The sequence below is a fragment of the Myotis nattereri genome (assembly GCF_964212035.1).
Source record: "Myotis nattereri genome assembly, chromosome: 16".
Lineage (NCBI taxonomy): Eukaryota > Metazoa > Chordata > Mammalia > Chiroptera > Vespertilionidae > Myotis > Myotis nattereri.
Window position 1 is genome coordinate 34,760,588 of NC_138091.1, and position 24,612 is coordinate 34,785,199.

General features: G+C 40.1%; 1 protein-coding gene across 4 annotated transcripts in view; it reads left to right on the top strand.

Moving 5' to 3' along the window:
• BCAS3 (BCAS3 microtubule associated cell migration factor) overlaps positions 1-24,612 on the top strand; it is a 472,069-nt gene that overhangs the window by 208,802 nt on the left and 238,655 nt on the right. For all 4 annotated transcript variants that reach the window (XM_081108786.1, XM_081108785.1, XM_081108787.1 and 1 more), the window contains 3 exons: positions 16,755-16,855; positions 19,281-19,477; positions 22,187-22,284. In XM_081108786.1, the coding sequence (XP_080964912.1) occupies positions 16,755-16,855; positions 19,281-19,477; positions 22,187-22,284 (396 nt within the window). The remainder of the gene's footprint in view (positions 1-16,754; positions 16,856-19,280; positions 19,478-22,186; positions 22,285-24,612) is intronic.

Sequence of the window (24,612 nt, forward strand, 5' to 3'; positions counted from 1 at the left end):
ACATTCTCAAAATGACACAATTACAGAGAGTAGCGTCGATCAGATCTTAGAACCAGAGTAGTAGGGAGGTTACTATGACTATAAACGGTGAGGTAGGTCATTGCGATGAGGGAACAGTTCTGTATCTTGATTGTAGTAGGGATTACACAAATTAACAAGTGAAAAAATGGAATAGAACTATGCACAAACATACACACACGTCCTTTGTAACAGACTGTATGCATATACAACTGTATTTGTAAAACTGGTGAAATCTGAATATGGTCTATGGATTTAGAATGGCAGCTTCTGGGCTTAGAAACCAGGTAAAAGGGGTACAAGACCTCTCTGTACTATTTGTACAGCTTCTTACAAATATAATAATTTCAAAGTGAAAAGTTGAAAGAAAAGTATAAGATTTCTGAGATGTCCCTAAATCTGTACTCAAGGGGAAATTAATAGGACTAAATGCCTGTTTTATAAAAGAGAAAGTTCTGAAATTAACTACCTCAGTTTTCACATTCAGAAGCTAGAAAAACTTGAGCATATTAAAGTACAAAGGAGTAAATAATAAAGGTCAGAGTGGAAATCAGTGAAATGGAAAATACAAAAACAATAGAAAAAATATAAATAATATAGAAAAATAAAAAAATCAAATCATGATGTACTGTGGTTTTCTTCTGCTTGGGATCTTAGAAATTCCTGGGTCTGTGGATTTATAGTTTTCATTAAATTTGAAAACTTTTATGCAAATATATCTTCAAGAATTTTTTCTGTCAGTCCCTCTCTCCTGTTGTGACACCAGTTATATGTTGGTTGATCACTTGATATTTTCCAAGCTCGCTGATTGATTGTTCAGTTTTAAAAATTGTCTTTCCCCTCTATGTTTATTTTGTATAGTTTGTATTTATACATATTTAAGTTTATCAATTCTTTTATTTTTTCATTTTTTCACTTCAGATATATTTTTCATTTCTAGAAGTATCATTTGTATATTTTTTCTATCTTTCCTCATTATGTCAATGTTTGAACATATGGAACGTTTATTTTATAATAGATGTTTTAGAGTCCATGTGTGCTAATTCTTTTCACCCTGATATATATAGTCTTTTTTTGGTTGCTTTTTTCTATTGATTGATTTTCTCCTTGGTATGGGTTGTGTTTTTCTCTTTCTTTATGTGCCTAGTGATTTTTTAAAGGATGATGGGCATTTTCAATATCGTGTTATTGAGTGGTGGACTGTTTTATATTCCTAGAATGCACTAAAGATTTAATTGGAATATATTTGACTCTTACTATTTATTAATATTTGATTGAACAAAAATACACATTTTAACTTCTAAGCAGTATGCAGTGACTATTGGATTTTCGGGACCCTGTTATTAGGCAGTTACACTGAAGACACATAGTTGATATCATGTTCCCCACAAGGTTGGTGGGTTAGGCTAAGGGAGGCCTGCTTACTGGGGACAGGCCTTGAAGATGGAAACGGGGTAAATTATATTAGTTTTATTATCATTAATCTGTATGTTTCTATGCTTATTTAATTATTGTTATTCAAAGTTCCTAACAGCCTTTTGCTTTGGGCTAATTATTTGAAGAGATAATATAAATCTGTCTTTCTTATGTGGCCAGTAGTGGAAGTGTATGATCACAATTACTTTTTACACTTCAAATGCTTAAATTCTATGTATTATCTTGATCTTATAATAGTTGTGCTGACTTTACTTTTGACTCATTTCCCTAAAATAAATATAAATAATAGAGTAACTCATGTATATGAGTTCTATAAAACATTGTGATAATAGCATTAATTAATTGGTATAGAAAAATTTAAAGATTGAAGAAGTTATTTATTAGTGCTTCCTACATGCCGCACACTGAGGATCGAGCCCGCAATCTGGGCATGTGCCGTGACTGGGAATTGAACAGTAATCTCCTGATTCATGGGTCGACACTCAACTACTAAGCCACCTCAGCCGGTAGAGATCTTGAATCCCAAGTAAATTTTGTGCTGCTGTCCTACTAGCTACAAACATGAGAACAGAAATAGCAAATGTCTTCCTCTATAATATAAAGTCAAACTTTTAGGTTTAGAGTGGAGTCATTTTAAATATTTTGCTATCCTATTGTATTATTGGTTTTACAACACTATGGTGATACATTTTGAACACATTGATACAAAAAGGAAAAACAACTTTTGTCTTCTCTACCATGGTCATTGTCAGTGCCCTGGAAAAGCAATTACATATGCAGCAGTTTTCTGAGTTCTCCCTTTTGAATGTCACATTAGATTTAACCTAACATCCTGGATTGTATCTCTGTTGTGGTTTGTACCAAGTGTGATGGAGGTACTCAACAATATTTCCTTGCATTGTCCATAATAAATATTTGCTCAAGAGTGGGCAAGGGTGGAAGGGGAAGAATGAAATGTTTTTCTTTTGCAGAGGAAACTTGTAACGTAGTACTTTTTTAAAGAGTATTTATAGTCCATTGTTGGCCATTGGGTGTGTCATGCTGTTCTCTCCAGGTCTACATATCTGAGGTCATTCAGAAGCCACTTCAGATTGAGTTATATTTCAGTTTTTCTTATTTACGTTTAATTTTATCAACTGATACATGTCCTCCCATAGAAAAATGATTTCAGTGAAATGAATGGTATTTTTCTTCAAGAGATATATATTTTCCCTGAATTTAGCCAAGTTGTATAACTTAAACATTTAAATATGTTTTCTTCTTCAATGAAAAGGTATCATATGTTTAAATGAAAGTACTATCAGCAGTCTGCAAGCTTTTTGAGGGACGGATTGAAAAGTTTGGATTAGATTACCCATTTTCCCTTCTTTTCCTTTGTGTTTATGGGATACATGCTTCTTATGATAATTATATCTTTACATAGATCTTCACCACTGTGGAATAGCTCATTGGGTTTTTTGTCATTGCTGATTTATTGTTGAGATGTTTCAACATCAAAAGTCCTTATTTTTTTAATATAATGACCTATACTCCATTCTGAAGTAAATCTTTGCCTTTCTGTCATTCGTTTTAGTACTGTTTAAAGTATTATTTGCTACTAGTATTTTGTTTGGAAAATAACTAACAATTTATATGCCAAACCACTTTCCTGTCCTAATTGTTTTTAAAATAAAACAAACATAATGGATTGTTTTGTATTTCTAAATGTTTTTCTTTATTTTACAAAATTCTAGTGATATTGGTAGCTTAATGTTTCTTTAGGTTGTTTTATGACCTGCTTTTGAGTATACATCTTTTTTTATTGATACTAGTATTTATTGTCATTGACTGGGCAATTTTGACTGGGATGGGACATTGATTCTGATAGATTAAATAAAATAATCAATTGGTCATAAAACCTCTGGTCCATGAATACGTTGGCTTCTGATGTCATTCACTCTATGCCACTTGAGTTTAAGGTTCTTATATAAAGACACTGATACCTGTCAATTGGGTAGTGGAGATGTGGTATGGAGGCTACAGGGATATCTGTTTGCCCTTTTCTCCAAAAATAAGGAGCTAAAGCAGAATGGCCTGTATCTGCTCACTTGCAGAACCATAATGGGCTGATGTTGGCAGGAGCCTGTGGTTGGTTGTACCTCAGTTCTATCCGTAAGGTTAATTGCTAACAAGTGACCAAATGGGAATTTTGGGGGGGATGCTACAACTGTCTGCTCTGTTAGTGGTAGCAGGAGTTCTGGCGCCATTTCAGGGTCACTGTTTGTATCTGTCTATCGGAGTTTAGAATACAGTTGTTTCTCTGAGTTTCAGCCTTCTCTATAGAATTTCTGTCAATTGTTTGACTCCATTAAGGGTGCAGGGGAAATAAAAGCCTGAATGACCAATCCACCAGGGGCTGTGGATAGACCCTTTCTTTGTCCCTACTCAGAGCACTGCATTAGGTCTCATTATCCATTTATAATAAGTGACCTCTGCCCCCTAGGTCACTGAAAAATATTCAGTATGCTTTTCTGACACATAGGGCACTTCTCAGCAGACATATGAAACAATGGGACGTCTGGCAGTCTGGAGGACTATGCACATTGCAGGTTTTTAAGTACATAGCCTTGTGCCAAATCACTCTGGCAGATTTTTTTCTTTGCTCTTGCAGGGGTCATAAAGGCACTAAAGGAAGCCTAATGTCTGGGAGATGAATGTAGTGTTCCCTTTTCATTTCTTTTTCTTCTAATTCAAAAATATATATTTTTTTGCATTTTTGTTTTCTAGAAAGGATTTGCCTTCATCTCTGCTTTTGCAGTTCCTGGTAGAGAAATATAGAAAGACTTGGGTATAGTGAATGGAAAGTGGTTGCCAAATATACCCGGGTGGCTCTGGAGGCTTCCTTTGGTGTATTAAAAACCTGTCTTCTAGTCCTCTGCTCTGGCCACACTGGTGGTGATTAAATCTTCCACTGGAAAGTGTGGGAAAGGATTTGACCCTTTCTTGGTTACTATCACCCAGATTTCTTCTGTGATATAAATTTGGACTACCTACCAGAAAGCTCAGCACATCTTGTGGTTCTGTCTCTAGCTCCCAATGTGTAGATAGGCTTGGGAAAAGTTGGAGATGGTGTAGTGATTAGTGGTTGAACTGTATTTACAAAGTTAAATTGAAGGACAGTGTCTTGACTAGCAGTCGCTAATTGTGTGGCCTTAGCACAGTGCCTGTGGGAAGTACTGATAGAAGCCGTCATTTACCTGAAGTCTGTTGGGATAGATACAATCTGAGAGCCACTTCTTTAGCAATTCTTATGAAGAAACTTTGAGAATAGGGAAAATGTTTATGAAGTATTATTTAAGTTTAACATGCATACACTTAATTTGGAAAGCCCTTTTTCTCTCTTAGAAGCTTACATGTTTTGCATTTTGTGTCCCATGCATTGGCTTGTCACTTTATTAAAAATATATGAGGCCTACATGGGTTCGAAGAGATAATGAGAGAGAGAAACATCAGTGTGAGAAGGAAACATTTATTGGTTGCCTCCTGCATGCCCCCTACAGGGGATAGAACCTAAAACCTAGGCATGTGTCCTGACCAGGAATCGAACCAGCAACCTTTTGGTGCATGGAATGATGCCCAAACAACTGAGCCACACCGGCCAGGGCCCCTGTTTATTGTAATTAATTCATAGTCACACTGTAGAACCCAGGTGTCTTTAATGTAGAAAGTTTATTGTAATGAATTCATAGTCAAACCTGTAGAACCCAGGTGTCTTTAATGTAGAACATTGTTTTTGCTATGTACAATTGCATACTTTAAGATACAGTGGGACCTTGACTTACGAGTTTAATTCGTTCTGAGACAGAGCTCGTTAAGGAGCTCGTTAACTCAAATTACTCTGTCAACTCAATGTAAAAAATCGGCTGAGAGACAGCTGGTATCTCAAAAAACTCGTTAGTCGGGACACTCGTAAGTCAAAGCCCCACTGTATTGATACACAGAGGTGTCATCTTAAAAAAAACCAATTATAGAAAACCATATAGTTGTCAGAACTCTCTCCATGACAAGAATTAATATTTTAACTGGATTATAGCACCATTTGATGAATTGCTTACTAAATACATCAAAATTGATTGGACATTTCGTATTTGAATTGACAAATGGGTGCATTAGGAGGAGGGAAATCCATTAATTATAACTGCTCTCTACCGTAGGAAATATAATTATATAAATATGGATTTTGTTAAAAGAAAAATCTCTACTTTATGGTAGTGCTGCTTATATGTGTGCCTATACCTCTTTGCCATTAGTAGGAGGGTTTCTCTGAGTCACTGTCCTTTGAGTAATAAAAAATAGTAATTTTTGCCATGTTATATGCTTCAGGCTCTCCTGGTTGCATAATCATATTTGGTTATTGTTTAAGAAAAGTATAAAGTACCAGGGAAACTTTGTAGTTCAGCCTTTCTGCTCAATTCTTAATTGCATCTCTATTTGTCTGTCTTGCATTCTTATATTATTTAAGTCAAAAGCTTTACTTTTGTTTTGGTGGTGTATAACCTTTTACCATCACTGAAATTCTCCTTTTATGAAATTCTTTTTCCTCATGATTTTTTAAAAATGTTTTATTGATTTCATAGAGGAAGGGAGAGGGAGAAAGAGAGAGAAACATCAATGATGAGAGTCATTGATTGGCTGCCTCCTGCACACCCCACATTGGGGAGCCTTGACCAGGAATTGAACCATGACCTCATGGTTCCTAGGTCGACACTCAACTGAGCCATGCTGGCCGGGCTCTCATGATCTTTCTTACTGAAGGTGCCCAACCCAGTGACCGAGGCATAAGGGAGCTTGGTGAATGCCATAGATTGTCTCCACAGTTCGAATCTGTTCTCCTTATTGTTGTCATATGACAGGAGGCTCTCCACCATGTGATTTTGTGAAACTTGGTCAAGAGACAAGAAACACTGAATTGCCTTCATTGCCTTTGTACCATTAGCTTCTTGCCTTTCCTACTGTGCTTTCTTTGTATTTTAAGACCACATGAAGAGCTTCGGAGCCACCCTTACATGTCAAGTCTGGGTCAGAGCTGAGACTTATAAGGACTATTCTGAGGCTAGTGTTATTGTTTTTTGTCTTCTCTTGGCACTCTGCTAGTCTTCAAGGCTATCTTTCAGGTGCCAATGGTTCTTGTATGGTTATGTCAAATACTGTTTAACTAAGAAGTCAAACCAGGAGCCCAAAGTACTTTGGTTTTGAAAGTAAACGTAAAGCTTCCTGAAATGCCTGTAACTTCCTTGTGTTGTAACTTCTGATCAGATTATTTTTCTCTATTGTTTGATAGCTTTACTTGGTGTCTTTGATCAGGATACAGAAATTATGGAAACTCTGGATGAGTGATATGATATAGTTGATATCTGGGATAAACCATCTCTTGAATGTTTCATATGAAAATTTTAATGGAAATAGTGAACCTAGTAGGTAAAGATATGATGAATTGAGGTAGTTGATTCTTTAGGTTGAGAGCGTGGTTTTTGGCATTTCCAGTTCTGTCTCTCTTTAATGTAAGGTAGATAAAGTGTTATGAGAAAGCCACCCACTGTTATATCTTTATACTTGAATACTTTAATATACATCTAATGGCAAGGACATAAAAAGAAGTAATTGTCACACCATTACATAATTTATTGGTAACACAGTGGCAATGATTTGTGGAGATAACTTTCCAATAGCTTTACATTGTGTATCCAAAGAGGTGAGAGCAAGCCTTGGAAAATCTTTGGTTCTGGGCTATTTTCTCTCTTTCTTTACCATGTGGTCTTGGTTCTATGAATTTTTTGATTTAGTAAGAGGTAAATTTTGAATGTTTAGTTTCTTTATTATATGGTACCTATCATATATCCTTAATTATTTTTGAGAAAGGTTTTAAATTATGTTCTTATGGATAGGTTGAAAATGTTGATGTCCTCCACGTCTAAAAGCTTTTCACTCTCCATGCCAAGAGAACTCTGCCTCTTTTGTCCTTAATTCTCCCTGCTGTATAATGATCTGCACTCTTTTAGGACATACCTAGCTAATAGATAGGCGGAGACCGGGAGAAATGCATTAACTCTTTGCAAAAAGTAATTTTTTCCATTTTTCCTCTTGTGAACAATTCCCTCCCCTTCCTTTAATTTTGTTGTTAGGCTTTATTCTGGAGGCTGAACTGAGTACCTTAGACTCTGCTTTTCACCTGTGTACATGGGGATTAAGGACAAAAAGTTTGCAATAACTGACCAAATGCAGTTTAATGAACCCAAATAGTGATTTCTTACCTTTAAGACATCAGTTCACAATAGGTTCTGCATATCTTCTACTCATCTTACTTTCTGATAGAGGATATTCTGTTATGAAATGCCTGAAAAAAAATTTATCTAAACTACAGGGTGAAATGTGAGAATACAGTTGCCACTGTTGTAGGATTACAGGTCATATTTCTACATAGAATCAGCACTAGGAGAGTTCTAGCTTCCAGCACATAGTCATTCCCCTCAACAAGAACACACACTACCATGTGCACTGGAGCTGAAAGCTGGTCCTGTATTTGATATGTACATGTGTGTAAATATGGCAACAAGGATAAATGGATATGTATGGAGTGAGTGTGTATAGAAGCACCCCCCCCCCCAAGAAAATATCACTAAACCTAAGAAATTAGGAGGAATGTCCCTGACTCATTATGTGGTAAGTGCAACTTTGTTTCATGCATTGGTTTTCATCATCCTATATAATAGAAGGCTAATATGCAAACTGTCCCCTCGGGGGTTCAATTGCTTGCTATGACGTGCGCTGACCACCAGGGTGTGGTGTGGAACGAAAGAAGGCCCCGGCCATTAGCTGGCAGCCAGGGGAAGGAAGGTCCCAGCCGGCCTTGATCACCAGCCAGGCCTAGGGACCCTACCTGTGCACGAATTTTGTGCACTGGGCCTCTAATTCATTGATATGCATATGATTTCTTTGTTTTCCTTTTTTGACTTCTTGGATTGACTACACCATACAAATTTCATTGTGATGTCTCCACAACTTTTTAAAATAAATATTAATTTTTAAACAGGTACATGGCATACATAATTAGAAGGTCGCAAGGAATACTTATTGGAAAATAAGTCATCTGTCCTCAGTCACCTTTAGGCCCTTTGAAAAGGCACTGCTATAACTACAGTTGAGCTTTGATTAGAATGGGTTTGTTCTTATTTAGACTTCTTTGTTTGGGTAGGTTATGTAAACTGTGGTAGGACAAAGTTGTTATTTATAACCTTACATGGAAGATACTATACAGTGATAATATGATTCTGTAAAATAGCAAAATGGCCCGGCTGGCGTGGCTTGGTGGTTGAGCGTCGACCTGTGAATCAGGAGGTCACGGTTTGATTCCCAGTCAGGGCATGCCGAGGATGTGTGCAAGAGGCAGCCGATCAATGATTCTCTCTCATCATTGATGTTTCTATCTCTCTCTGCTTCTCTCTTCCTCTCTGAAATAAATAAAAATATGTTTAAAATAGCAAGGTGGACTTCTTTCACTTTCCTGCTATTGTTTTAATGTCTATAGAATGCAGTTGTATTGTGAATTGAGTTGATATAACAAACATCAAATAGGCATTGTGTACATCTTTTCAGGTAAATAAACTCCACTTGACCTTCATTGAAAATGTTTTCAAGGGATTCTTGCACTCTATTCAGTCCTTAGAAATACATTGGGACAGTTTGAAATTTTTAGTGGAGTAGCTGATCTTGCCTATAGCAGTGGTTCTCAACCTTCCTAATGCCGTGATCCTTTAATACAGTTCCTCATGTTGTGGTGACCCCCAACCATAAAATTATTTTCATTGCTACTTCATAACTGTAATTTTGATACTGTTATGAATTTTAATGTAAATATCTGATATGCAGGATGTATTTAGGCGACCCCTGTGAAAGGGTCGTTCGACCCCCAAAGGGGTGGTGACCCACAGGTTGAGAACTGCTGGCCTATAGCATGCAGCCATTGTGTTTTATCATATTTAGGGTTATGATGAGGAGCCAAACTAAATTACAACCCTTTCCAGACTACCTCCAGGTATAACTTGTCCAGATGCTGAATGTACAATGACCATTAGGGCAGCAGAAATAATAAGTGAAAACTCCTTAGTTTATGTCTTCTGTGAGAATCTTACATGGAATTTGGGGGGTAGGGAAGAGAAAGCAGAGCGGGCGAGGAAGAGAGGCACCCAGTGTGTTCTATTTAGTGAAATCTGTTATCTCCCAGGCAGTGATATGGCATTGTTCTAGTTATATGTTGCCTGTGACTGTTACTCTGGGATTGTGGAATAAAAGGAAAGTGAAACCTGAGATGCACAATGACTGACTGCTAGAAAACTTTGTTAATTAATTAGAGAACATCCACGGTAACACACGGTCAGGGTGCAAGGAAGGCCATTGATTGGTTTAATATATAACATAGAGAGAGCTTTTCCCTTTTATGGAGGGTAACACTTCAGATGTTCTTGTACTGGTACTGGATATGGCTGCTAATAAAGTTCAGTGAGTTCCTTACATTTAAGTTGAAACATTTCTAAATCAGAGAGAGAACTTCTTTCTAGACTTCAGTAAAAATGAGTCAGGCCCTTAATAACAATAAGAATGCTACCTATTTCTTAAGGTTGTTAGTGGGTTTTTACCTGAAAGCTTTCTCTTAAAAAAAACACACAAAAAAGGTTCTCCTCCCCTGGAATACTATGCAGCAGTAAAAAAGAAGGATCTCTTACCCTTTGAGACAGCATGGAGGGACCTGGAGAGTATTATGCTAAGAAAAATAAGCCAATCAGAGAAAGACAAGTATCATATGATCTCACTCATATGTGGAATCTACTGAACAAAATAAACTCTTGAACAAAATAAACCCAGAAAGTAGAAGCATAGAACAGGCTGCACGATCTCAGAGGGAAGGTGAGGGAGGGTGAGTGGAAGGGAAGAGATCAACCAAATAACTTGTATGCATATATGCATAACCCATGGACGCAGACAGTGGGACAGTGAAGACCTGGGCAGAGGGTGGGGAGAGGGAGGAGGAGGCTGATTAGAAGAGGCCAAAGGGGGAAACAGGGGGACATATGTAATACTTTGAATAATAAGGGTTTACAAATTTATATACTTTTACCATAAAAATTTTTTTTTTAAAGGCCAGGGTTTAAATTTTGTCAGTTTGATAGTAGGGAAGCATAACTTTGAATGAGTAAATCTCTGATTACTGCTCTTACATATGTTTGTTGGTTGTTGTAGTTCCCCTTTTGTGACCTGCTTGTTCGTTGGCAGTGCCTGAGACCACTTTGCCTTTGGATGGCCTTTTGAGCCTTTCTTTTTAAAGGCAGATTTTAGTTTCTGTACTAGGAAACTACATTCCAAAGCAGAATTTCTTTCTCAGGCCCTGAGTGCTTTCTGATCAGAAACAGAGTTTGCTATAGAGCCCTCTCTTATTGTATGGTTGCTTTATAAATGCTGTTTTTAATAAGTACCAAAACTATATTGAAGTTTGTCCTTGGATGAGAGTTTATCACTGTTGGCCTTTGGGTGAACTTGGAGCCCGAGCTGTTTCATTCAAGGCAGCATGATGTCATCTAACTCACAAATTTCTGTTGCTTGAAAAAGGCAACATGTTTCCCTAAATAACCTAAAGGGCCGAGTAATGCTGGCACAACATTATTCACCTCTCAGGTCTCCACTAAAGACTTCAGCATGGTGAGGGTTTTATTGTTTTTGGAGGGTTGGTGGGGAGATGGTAGAGAGCAGGAGACCCAGCTCACACTCACTTTTCCAAAATAGATCTATCTTTGTGTCTTCATATTAAATATCTCTGAGTTTCTCTCTGGGCCCAAATATTCAGCATATGAACATATTTTAGGGTTTTCCGCAGAAGCTAAAGCCACGAGCTATAGCGCACATAAAACTCTAGATACCACTTGCTTTTTTAAAAAAATTTATTTTATTTAATATAATTGGTCTACAATCTTATATTGGTTATATATAACTAGATTGCAGTTGGATCAGCATTTCCCTCCTTATTTGTGAAGCAGATTTCCCTGATTCCATAGCACTAAGGTTCATTTCCAGGAGTAGTACAGCTTTTTAATGTCTCCTAAATTTGGGAGCATGGAATTCACCAGCAGCAGAACCTGTAGTTCATTAGCTGTGTCCTCCGAAGCTTCCAGAGCTCCAGCTAAGAGAATTTATTACTGGGTGTTCAAGAAATGGATGGGGGAACAGAACAGAACCAAATGGATTTCCCCTTCCTTGTTTTTATAAATAAGCACTACCCTGTGTTCAATATTGTGCTTTGTGTTAGTTTATGTAAAAAGGATGCTTATGACCCATATGTGGTTAGTGTTTTAGCTTTGATACGCATTGTCAAGTCTTTTTTCTTTCATTGCTTTAAAAGCAAATGGTGCTGGGGGCAAATAATTTTTTTTATTCTTTCATCTTAATGGAACACCTAGACCCTATGTACCCTATTGTAAACTCCATAGTTAGGAGATTATTTTTTCCTGAATACCTAAACCATGTCGAACACACTAAGAAAAGTAATTACCTGCCCTAATATAAGTTATATTCCATATACTGATAATAAAAATTTATCTCCAGTTTTCTAACCAGAAGACTAGATTTGTTGCAAATGAACTTAGGTTCCTGAGAGCCATCTGTTAAATTGGGGGTAATTTAGAAAGAATTTGATTCCTTGAAATTGAGGATGTACTGCTATTGTTTTGGAGAAAACACTCTGAAATGTCAACAGGTTAAAATTTCTCCAGGATTAGGGTTTTCAGCAGAAGCTAAAGCCAAGAGCTATAGCTCACTTAAAACTCACAGGACTAGTAGTAACTCATTGTTGGAATTTTGGTTCTAATTACGTATCCTAACCTACAAGTATTACCTATATCCCTTCCATTAAACCATGTTAAAAAAGGAGACTTCAGAGTCATGTTCAGTATCTGGTAATACAATGTTTCTAATGCTTTAATTTAGCAATTATTATTTGAACAACTTAATACTTTGTATCTATAGTTTTAACAGCATCTAAGTCAATGCTTTTAGCTTCCTCTAAATCATAAATGCTATATTTTTTGTGGATAATTTTTTAAAAGTCTATACCTATCGATCCTTACTTTATAGTGCAGAAGACACCTAAGAATACAAAACCAGAGAACTCATGGAGACTATTTATAGACTTGAGAAGTGATATCATGATTTGATGTTCTCCATTTTGGAATATTGAGGTTTTTGTTATGTGGAATTCAGACTTAGAAGCATGATCAAAAGACCATTCAAATTTTTTTCTTCATTTCTTTACTTAAGTTATGCCTAATTGGAATTCTTTGGGGTTTGGATTAACAGAACTAATTTGCAAAGGTGGGCACTGAAGCACATTGCTTTTTGTTTGCTTTGCACATAAACTTAAAATATATATAGAAACACATGTATATATCCCCTCCCACATATATCACTGTAAGACAGCAAAATACACTTAGTGATTTTTTTTAGCTTTTATTTACTCACTAGTAGCATGATTGCTTTCCTGAGGACACAATATAAACAAAGTCTGGCTCACAGTTACCTCATAATGATCTGCCCATCCTGCCTTGGCATGTTGATCTATACTCATCAAATGCCCGTGTAGAGGCAGTACTTTTGAAGTTATATTCTCTAAAATAAATTGACAGGGTATCCTTTTCAGTTAGATGGATAGGCTTGTTTTATATTATTTTACTAGTAGGAATAAAGGCAGGGATGGAACATGGCAGATGTTTTTGTTTCAAAATTTCATACTTTTCCTGTCTCAGCTTTATGCCTTCCTTCCTTCCTTTTTCCTCCTTCCTTCCTTCCTTTTTCCTCCCTCCCTCCCTCCCTCCCTCCCTCCCTCCCTTCCTTCCTTCCCTTTTTTTTTTGTGTGAATCCACACACTGAGGATATTTTCCCATTGAGTTTTTAGAGAGAGTGGGAGGGGGAGAGAGAAACATTGATGTGATGGAGACACATCAGTTGGTTGCCTCCTGCACCCTCCCCAACCAGAGCTGGGGATTGAGCCTGCAACTGAGGTATGTGCCCTTGACCGGAATTGAACCTGGGACCCTTCAGTTCGAGGGGCAGTGCTCTATCCACTGAGCCAACCTGGCTAGTGGATAATGTTTTTCTTTAGGTCGAAGGTGTATGTATGTATGTTTGTTCATTAAACTCAGACTTGCAAGATAGATAGTCCATTTTTCTATAAATAAACTCTTTTAAGTTCATTCCGCACCTTTATTCTGACAAATGTGGAAAACAATGAATCAATTATTACCCTCTCCAAAATTGCATCTTACATAGTGCAAAGATAATGAGATGGGAGAGTTGGGGACGTTTTATCCTTGTTGTAACCACTGAGACGTCCCAGTTCCCTACCTGACCATTGGGTATTGCTCTGTTTAGTCCTCTGCAGCACTCACCCTTGCTTCTACTTCAAAGCCTGTTAGTTCTTTGGAATGCGTTCATATTACTCTTGGACACATATTCATATTCTCAACTGTTTCCTGGGGAACTTGGAGAGGTTGTTAGAGACTTGGCTGTACAGATATTCCATGCGTGCCCACACCTCTTATATTCCTGCACCATGAGGAATCTCTTGCTACTTGCTTGAACCCTAAGATATGATTTTTCACAGCTGTTCAACCCTAAGACTCCTGGGATTCCATAGATTTCTACCCTTCTTTGGAACTCTCCCCACCTCCCCCTGATTCTGTTTATGGTACTCTTGTTCTAATTTCAGAATATCTTTCCTAAGAATTGAGTGGTCAGAGAGCATGGAAATTTTGTTCTTGTCATACATTCAATCCTTTTTCCTTATCCCAGGGTCAAGTTTTGAACTTTTTTTTTCATTGTAACCTGGTATATCATTGTTTCCCCAAGGTAGTGAAGGTGGAATGTTCTTCCTACCTGATTGGGGAAGTTTTTAAATGTACAGAAATCTGAGGGAGAAAGAAAGATATTTATGGCATGTTGAGAAAAAGAATATCCCACCTACTGGTATTTTTATATTGTGATACCTCTCAATGCTTCAAAGCATTCTTAATTTGAAACCTCTATTTAGAATAGCCCTGCTTCTGGTGCCTGTCAGTCAGCTGAGTGGGAGCACACTGACCACCAGGGGGCAGCTCCTGTGTTGAGCGTTTGTCCCCTGGTGGTCAGTGTGTGTTATAGCGACTGGTCGACTGGTAGTTCAGTCGTTTGGTCACTTAGGCTTTTATATATATACACTAGAGGCCTGGTGCACAAAAATTTGTGCACTCGGCGGGGGGGGGTCCCTCAGCCCAGCCTATGCCCTCTTGCAGTCTGGGACCCCTCGGAGGATGTCTACCTGCTGGCTTAGGCCCACTCCTTGGGGAATCAGGCCCAAGCTGGCAGTCAGACATCCCTCTGACAGCCCAGCAGCCCTTGGGGGATGTCCACTTGCCAGCAGGGAGCACCCTAAGCTGCAGTCGGACATCCTTAGTACTGCTGAGGAGGCAGGAGAGGCTCCCGCCATCACCGCTGCGCTGGCAGCCATCAGCCTGGCTTGTGGCTGAGCAGAGCCCCCCCGTGGGAGCGCACTGACCACCAGGGGGCAGCTCCTGCATTGAGCATCTGCCCCCGGTGGTCAGTGTGTGTCATAGCGACCAGTCATTCCCAGTCGTTCTGCTGTTAGGGTCAATTTGCATATCACCCTTTTATTATATAGAACTAGGGGCCCGGTGCACGAAATTCGTGCACTGGGTGTGTGTGTGGGGGGGGAGTGTCCCTCAGCCCAGCCTGCCCCCTCTCACATACTGGGAGCCCTCAGGCGTTGACCCCCATCATCCTCCGATCGCCTGATCGGCCCCTTGCCCAGGCCTGACGCCTCCGCCAGAGGTGTCAGGCTTGGACAGGGGACCCCCATCTCCCCCCATCACTGGCTCTGGCCCCCGCCCAGGCCTGAGGCCTCTGGCCCAGGAATCATGCCTGGGCAGGGGACCCCCATCTCCCTCTGATCGCTTGCTCCACCCCCCGCCCAAGCCTGACGCCTCTGACCCAGGCTTCAGGCCTGGGCAAGGGGACCATCATACCCCCCCAATCCCTGGCTCCGCCTCCCCACCCAGGCCTGATGCCTCGGCCAGAGGAGTTGACCCTCATCACCCTCCGATCCCCAATCACCGGATCGGCCCCTTGACCAGGCCTGAGGCCTCCGGCAGAGGTGTCAGGCCTGGGCAGGGGACCCCCACCTCCCTGCAGTTGCAGGCTCCGCCCCTGCCCAGGCCTAACGCCTCTGGCCTAGGCGTCCAGCCCAGGCAGCGGGGACCTGCAGTGACAGCGGGGGGCGCCGCGATTGTGGGCTTCGCTTTGGGCCCAGGCAAGGGACCCCTAGCTCCTGGGACTGCCAGCTTCGATTGTGCCCAGCTCCCATCGCTGGCTCCACCCCTACTTCCTGCTATCACTGGCCAGGGTGGCAAAGGCACCTGATTCTCCGATCATGGCTGGGGGGCAGGGCAAAGGCGGCCCCAGGGCCGCCTTTGCCCTGCCCCCCAGCTCTTAGCTCCCCCCTGGGTTTCCGATCACTGTCAGTGGCAGGGGGCTTCTTCCTGCTTTCCCTTTCGCCTCCCTGCATTGTGCCTACATATGCAAATTAGCCGCCATCTTGTTGGCAGTTAACTGCCAATCTTAGTTGGCAGTTAATTTGCATATAGCCCTGATTAGCCAATGAAAAAGGTATCGCCGTATGCCAATTACCATTTTTCTCTTTTATTAGTGTAGATAGAGGCCTGGTGCATGGGTGGGGGCCAACTGGTTTGCCCTGAAGGGTGTCCTAGATCAGGGTGGGGGTCCCGCTGGGTGCCTGGCAAGCCTGGGTGAGGGGCTGATGGCTGTTTGCAGGCTGGTCAAGCCCCCCAGTGGGGACCCTCACCCCATGGGGGTTTGGCCAGCCTGGGTGAGGGGCTGAGGGCAGTTTTCAGGCTGCCCAAACCCCCTTCAGGGTGGGGGTCCCCACTGGGGTGCCTGGCCAGCCTGGGTGAGGGGCTGATGGCTGTTTTCAGACTGACCAAGCCCCCTGGTGACCGAAGCTCCCAGCCTTTCCTTTTTTTGTTTTTTTTTATTCGCTCCAGCTCCGTGGCCATGGCGACTGGAAGCAGGTATCTGGGGGTTATTTACCTTCTATAATTGAAACTTTGTTGCCTTGAGAGGAGGCAGCAGCCGGCCGGGAAGCTTGGCTGTACAGATATTTCATGCGTGCACACACCTCTTATACTCCTGTTTTCTTTTTCTTCTAGTGGTTCCCCCTGGAAGTCCTGGGCCCATTACTCGGCATGGGTCCTATGACAGTTTAGCTTCCGACCACAGTGGACAGGAAGATGAAGAATGGCTTTCTCAGGTAAAACTCTGAAATGTTTGGCCTGTTAGAGTGAAAAAAAAAAAGAGGAATCATTGTCTGTTTCTATTCTTGAATTTTAAAAAGTATTTTCCTTAGAGGAAAATGGACAGAACTGGGACCTTTTATTTAGGACTGTTAATAAGCTAGTCAGTTGTCTTTCCATATTAAGAATTTTTCCTAACTACTGTTGCAGGAATATATAACACCTATTATTTTATGCTCTGTGTGTGTGTGTGCATTAGCTTTCGTGCAGAGGGCATAAAATACACATCTTTCAAACAATCCATTTATATCCCTGAGGACCTTGGGTTTTAGATGGACACTTTGGATTAACATAAGAATTGACCTTGTGAAAACAGTGAAGTCATTCAGCATTCCCTGGGATTTGTTTTGTGGGGCCAACATTTTCTGAAAATCGGGCCCATACTTTGCTCGGGGAAGCTCAGCATTCTAATCTGCGAGTCCTGGTTTTGACCAACTGGGTTTCCTCTCCTCGGCTCGCAGGGCTGAATCCAGCGGTCTCTACAGTAGCCCTGCAGCAGCTTCTACAGGCCCTTCCTCCCGTGCCAGGTGAAGCTGTCTTCATCTCAGGGCTTTGAAATAAAAGATACTTGGGCAGCCCTCAAAATGATGAGATTACAAATGACTTCATTACAAATCCTGTTATGTCTGCTTCAAAGCTGACATCATTCGGTGAAGCGAACGACCTGTCTCCGATTACCAATCCAGCGGCTTTTCATCAGACAGGTGCCTCGGCGGAGGCTGGCGGCCGGTTTACTGCTTTCACAGGGAGGGTTGCCCGAAAAGCTAACCGGAATCTGGACGCCAGAGAAACAAATTGCTTCTAGGTGACACATGTCATCACGCCTAAAATACTCACGGACGCTCCTTGAAGGAGGGTCAGTGTTTCAGTTCCTGGCAGATAGAGGGACATCCTTTCATGAGGATAACACAATAAAGTAAAAAACAAACAAACAAAAAAACACACAACAAAAAACAGAAGACGGCTGGCAGAGAAACCACTATCCTTCACCTCAGCTTTTCAATTAGGAAAAGGGGTAATGTGTGCTGTCAGTGTGAACATCCATACAATATGTTTGTCCCGCACACAACAGGGGAGTGAATAGGAACATCTGGCCATCGCCTCTGTGAAATTGCGCGGCATCTGTTTACCTCTCGGCTCTGTGACACTGATGGTTTTGAGCTCAAAACACGCAGCATGCTTTCTCTGTGGCCTAATTTCCATTGCTGAATACAACAACTCAGAAATCACTGTCCTAAATCTGAGTGGTTGTCTCCCGGTGATTAGCGGGGATGTGAATATTGTTCCAAGAGCATGACGCTTTTTTTGCCCTTCAGAACTTACAAACCCAGAGCTGTACTCTGTGAACCTTTTTAGTTCTGTTTTGTTAAGAATTAATCACCGCAATCAGAGACATGTGGTTAAATATAGAGGAACTCAGGGCAAAAGGAAGGCATATGGGAAGTCCGTTCTATCAAGTACGTTCATAGACATGGATGTAGCAATTAGAAGACATTGAGAAATAGTCTTCACCAAAGATTTGCATATGTGCGTCTTACTCATGTTGCTCATTTGTAAAATTACATACTATGTTTGTTTTCAAGTTTTACCCAGTGTCTTCTACTCTGCTTTCTCTTTAAATAGTTTCATTTAATATTGGCAGCATTCCCAGCCCCCTTCCATAGACTAAGCATGAAATTCATACAGCATTTTGGTTTTACTGTTTTGTGGCCTTTAAAATACCTGTGTCACTGTTTGTGGTAGCTGAGAAAACATTCTCTTAATATAAAAGTGGAGTATGGGGTATTTTGAGAGGAGTTAATAAATATTATAATATTTAAATGGAGCATTGAGTGGTGAAAATTATTTTATATCTATTTTTCCCCCCTTGGATAGTTTAAGAATAACTTCAAGCTTGTCATGAGCTTGGTCCTCAGTGCAGGATTCACTTTTAATGTGGATTTATAGGTGCAGTACTCAGTACATGCCCAGAGTGGTAAGTACTGAATGAGAAAGGTAGTTCCTAAGGAGTTGACCCTAGTCATGTGAGACAGGCGGCTGGTCCTTTTACTCTCATGTGATTTTTGTTTTGTATATGTGTGGGTCTGGTGTATGTGTATATTTACGTGTGTGTGTGTGTGTGTGTGTGTGTGTGTGTATACACATATATATGCACAAAATGAATTTTTGTGTGTGTGTGAAAACCTGTAAGAGGGAGATAGTGAATGTCTGCTTAGGCTGTGATTATCTTCACCTTTTGATTGTGGATGCCCTGGCCCTCCTTCACTTGGTCAAAATGAATTTCTTTGAGAATATTTGTGTTCAGGGACAGGATGGGGGCGGATTGTGAAAGGCTCTCAAAGGTCCTACCACATTTAAATCATGATTCCTAATCCGTTCCAGGTAGAGATTGTGACGCACACTGGACCCCACAGGCGTCTGTGGATGGGCCCACAGTTCCAGTTCAAAACCATCCACCCCTCAGGCCAGACCACAGTCATATCGTCCAGTTCGTCAGTGTTGCAGTCTCACGGTCCCAGTGATACTCCACAGCCCCTTATGGATTTTGATACGGATGATCTTGATCTCAACAGTCTCAGGTAAGAAGTAAGAACTAGCAGAGTCGTTTGACTGGGTTAGAACTTTCATTTGTAATGAGCATCTTCAGCAACATTTACATTTCTCCATTCGGGCACAGCGTCCTGTTGCAGAATTCATGCTCTGTATTTTGTGATTCCTTATCGTTGGGGATCTCATGTGAGATCTCATTGGATACAATGTGTTTCGAATTATATTTCCCAATGCCACTTTCCTGAAACACTTCCAGAATTTCCTCAGGGACTTTCCTTTTCCTCACACTAAAGAGCTCCAACTATTGGTTAGCTAGTTGTACACCTGAAACCTATATCATGTTATTAACCAATGTCACCCCAGTAAATTCAATAAATGAAAAGGCCAAAAAAATAAATTAAAAAAAATAAACAAATCCATAAAATTCACTGTGCAATTCAACATCCCCACTATTTAATGACAGGACACTTCTATCACCTCTGTCAGTTTGTTTTTATTTTTCTCTTTTCTTATTATGAAAAAACTAGAGGCCCAATGCACACAATTCGTGCAAGAGTAGGCCTTCCTTCCCCCAGCTGCCGGCACCAGCTTCCCTCTGGCACCCAGGACCTGGGCTTCCCTCCGGCTCCGGCTTCGTCCGGAATGACATCTGGTCTAATTAGCATATTACTCTTTTATTATTATAGATTTTAAGCATATAAACATGTATAACATTAAAGAGAATAATAGAATAAACCCCATGTGTTTGTCACCCAGCTTCAACACATCGATTCTTGACCAGTCTTGTTTCATCCATAGCACCATACACACCTCACTCCCAACTCTGGATTATTTAGAAATTCTACTATAAATTGAATTAATATTAGGAAACTTATTAGGCTACATAAGTTTTTGAGACCAGGCAGGGGCTTACTTTGCCTCACCTGACCATAGACTATATTTTTGTTTCTCTCAAGAATCAGAAAACATCTTTTGCAGAAATTTCAAATAAATTCTTCCTCTTTTCTCTGCCCTAACCATTTTCCCTTGGTAAAATAAGCTGGGGTGAATGGATATTGGGTCATACACCACACTGCCCACGATAGCAGTGATCAGTGTTTAATATCAACATTCCAACTTCTGGTACTCGATCAAATGGATTTGCACTTCATCACCCTCCCATTTTTTTTTGTATAACAGATACATACACATTTAAACTGTGCTTTCAGTAACTCTTTTTCTGCAGTTCATACTTGGAATTTTAGGCTTGTGTAATCTGCCCCATGGTGATTATCAACCTCTTCTCTTCCATCAGTATCCACTCTGAACTCCATGCTTCAGTCAAATCATGCTCCTCATGGCACCTGCATTTCTCATGCTGAGTCACAAATCCAAGGGCTTGCTTGTCCTAGTTCTGTGCTTAATGGGCACTTCTTGCTCTTCTGCATGTATACATACCCTGTTACTGTATGCAGGTGCAATTCTTGTTACCCCTTGACAAACTCTTCTCCATCCGCTGTGTACCATTCATTCATTCCTCTACTTCTCAATTTGTAGCCTTTATTACCTTCTTCATTTTGACATGTTAGTTGTCTTTTGCCTCAGTCATAAATGTCCATGTGCTATACCATATATCCACACATAGATCTTGTATTTCATGTTTTGTTTCTGCTTATTCCTAGAATAATAATGATATATGACTAATATTCAGCAAATACTTATTGAATAAGCAAAGTTCCAAATGCAGGCATATATTCTTATAGCAGGTTTTTATTCTATTAAGTTGCTTAGGAAGCTTGGATTTTTTTAGTCATACAGACATTTTTATGTTCTTGTTATTAAGATAATACAGCTAGAAATAGACCCTTGTTATTTATAGATTTACCATTCATAAGCAATTTGAAATTGTATTTAGTAAATTGCAGTTTTGCTGGGAATCTAATTGATTCTTTCATGCTAATTGATAATTTTATGGAGGTAACTCAGATAGTAGTGATCCTAGCTAAACCACTGGCAGTCCCCTTCAACACAGTTTTGCTGTCGTATGCTTATTGTCATATATAAAGTAACTTTCACTGAGAGGTTTAAGGCAGTTACTAAAAAATGTGTATTGAGCCCGAACCAATTTGGCTCAGTGGATAGAGCATCAGGCTGGGGATTCAAGGGTCCCAGGTTCAATTCCAGTGAAGGGCATGTACCTTGGTTGTGGGCACATTCCCAGTAGGGAGTGTGCAGGAAGCAGCTGATCGATGTTTCTCTCTCATTGATGTTTCTAACTCTCTATCCCTCTCCCTTCCTCTCTGTAAAAATCAATAAAATATTTTTAAAAAAATGTGTATTGAGTATTGCTGCCTTTTCTAGAAGCATTGCTAGTTACTGCACTTTCCTTGAATGAGAGGATTCTCAGAACTCTTCATATTTGCCTCTTGCAGAAGCCAAAGGTCTCTGTAGGAAGTATTTTGTTTCCTCTCCCAATCTATTTAATTTTTTTCTTTAGATTAATGTCAAATTTCCAATCCCTTACTTAAAATATATTAAATAACATACAAAGAGAAGGGGGGGGGGGTCAGGAGTGTAGAAAATTTTTGCTGTGCCTTGTGCAAGAGTTAGGGACCACAGCTCCTCTGTGTGCCCTACTTCAGAATGAATGGTTCTTTAATGGATTGGGCTATGCCAGCATTCCTGATTTAAGGCCTGATGTAGCAAGCGACAGTTTTGATGCCAGTAACATATGCAAATTAAATTACATTGCATTTCAGGATCCAGCCGGTCCGCTCTGACCCAGTCAGCATGCCAGGGTCATCCCGTCCAGTCTCAGATCGAAGAGGAATTTCCACCGTGATTGATGCTGCCTCAGGTAGAAAACTACCTCCAAAATGTTTTTTGGGTAGTTCTGTGCATTTTTAATTTCTTTTTCTTGCACAGTGTAAAGAATGATAATATTTTACCTTTCTCACTTTGTTTTTAGTTTTGCTTTAGGACGTATGTGCTTATGCCCTTGAGGGTGTGTGTGTGTGTGTGTGTGTGTGTGTGTGTGTGTGTGTGTGTGTGTTTTAAAAAAATACTATGCCGACATTTGTTGCTGAACATTGCCGTGCATTTAAATATTGTTGAGGTTGGTGGATGATGCGGTGGAGTTGGCACTTGATTAAATGTAATGAACACAGTATTGAAGGCTACAGGGTTGATGACTGCTTTGCCTTTGATCTTTCAAATGTGGAGAAGCAACCTTGACAGAGAACGTAAATACAATATATGGATTCAATTTACTCAACCTGTTGAGTATCAAAGTGCCTGATCTGTGGAAGGAGAGTCCAAATGCTGAGGCTTAAACGGCCCTATTATTGAAAGCATAAAATTTAGAAATTCATTAACTTAGCTCTAGTCTATCTATCACAGTTATTAACTTCCTATCCTTGGGCCCATGCCAGGAATATGTATCATTAGTACCTGGAAGTTGGTCTCTGCCTCGGTTAGGTGAGAGTTGCTGCATCAGTATTGTAAAGCTGTTTTCTGCCAGCTTTGCCAAATATAGAAACGGTTTGCAATAATTTTCTCATCTCCAGATGGAGTGATAAAGAAAATAAGGACAGCAGTGCTTTATATTGTGGAGCAGCTGCTGAGCATCTGAAGATAGCACACAGCAGGGTTTCATCAAAAATGTCCCTTACAAGTAGAATTATTAAATACTTGGCATTAGGGAGACAGTTGAGTCCGAGAGGATTTTAATCTACAGCAATTTTAAAATCCCCAGAGACCGCTGATTTGATTGAGGCTTAAACTGTGAAAGAAAATGGGGAAAAAAAAACCCCAAAACTGATTTGTGAAAGTCACTTTTCAAAGACCATAGCTTCTGTTTCTGACCGTCTCTGGGTGGATTTTGAAGTTTTGTACGTTTTCTTCTCTTTCTGATTTATTTTTGGGGGGTCTGTGGATTGCACATCCGGGGCTCTGCCTTCACGTTTAATATAGACTCTTATATTAGAGGACCCATACTTGTTCTCCGATTTAACTTGGCAGTCACGGCTGTCTCCTGGAAACGAGGACAGAAATGCATCTATCATCGCTCCTGTGCATTGAATGAGATGTTGAGATAGGTGACTTAGGCGATAAATCTTCTTGGCTATGTCCATGGGAAGATGCTAACAGGTCCTGCTCATCTGGGGTTATCACTTATAATTATGAATCCTGGAAATGATGTATTTTAACCTGAAGTCTTTCATTCAAGATTAGAGTAGTAGACTTTGTTGGGGGTTTTAAAATATTCCTAAACGGCTGTATTATCAGTGTTTTAGAGTCAAGTGACTAGCAACCAGCGAAGTGAAGTACATGTCACTAAAGGAGTTGCCATGTATGTCATTAAATGTTGCCCTATTCAGCACTGTAGTCTGAGGTAATAAAATATTTGTCATGTAGCACTATCTCCGTTTTAGTTCTTCATAAAGTTATCTCATGCCACAGAGAGGGACTTCAGTAAACTGTTAGAATCATGGTTTTGCTTAACTCTGTCACAAGAAGAGTTTTAAAATCGATGTTTGAATATGGGAATGATGTCTTTGCCCTTGACTTACATTTCCATCAGAGACACATCGTAGGAGTTTCTGGGGTGTTGTTTGACAGCTGAGAGCTCCTGCCTAAAAGCACCAATCTTGTGAGTAGAGAAAGGACTTCTTGGTGACCAGGCTCTGTTGTTACTTTCCTAGGACTGTTTTCACTCCAGACAATCATAGCTTATTTTTGGAAGGAGCCAAAGCAATGACATGTGTGTGCTTTCTCTAGCTGAGCTAAAGAAACTCCATAGGTGAGGAATTGGACTTTTATGAATGATTCTCTCTCTCTCCAATTCTCTACTTCTCTACTTCCTTTATTCTACACATTTTTTTTTAAATGAGTGAATAATATTTTGTTGGGGAAACTTTATCTATTTATCTGATGGGACCACTGAACACAGATTTACTTTTCTATTGACATTTAACATGATAGAGGCTAAATGGTTTGGATCTTTTTGGAAATGTTTATGGGAAAATTCTGTTTTTGATTCTCCTATTAAAAAGAGTCTAATGATTTTTGTAATTGCTCTTGAACTAGGAAGTGCTTCCCCAATTATGACCCATGTGTTCGAGTCGGCTGCATGCTGTGAATATGCTTATTTGGAGTTTTGTTTGCCTTTGCTTGAGCAGCGTGG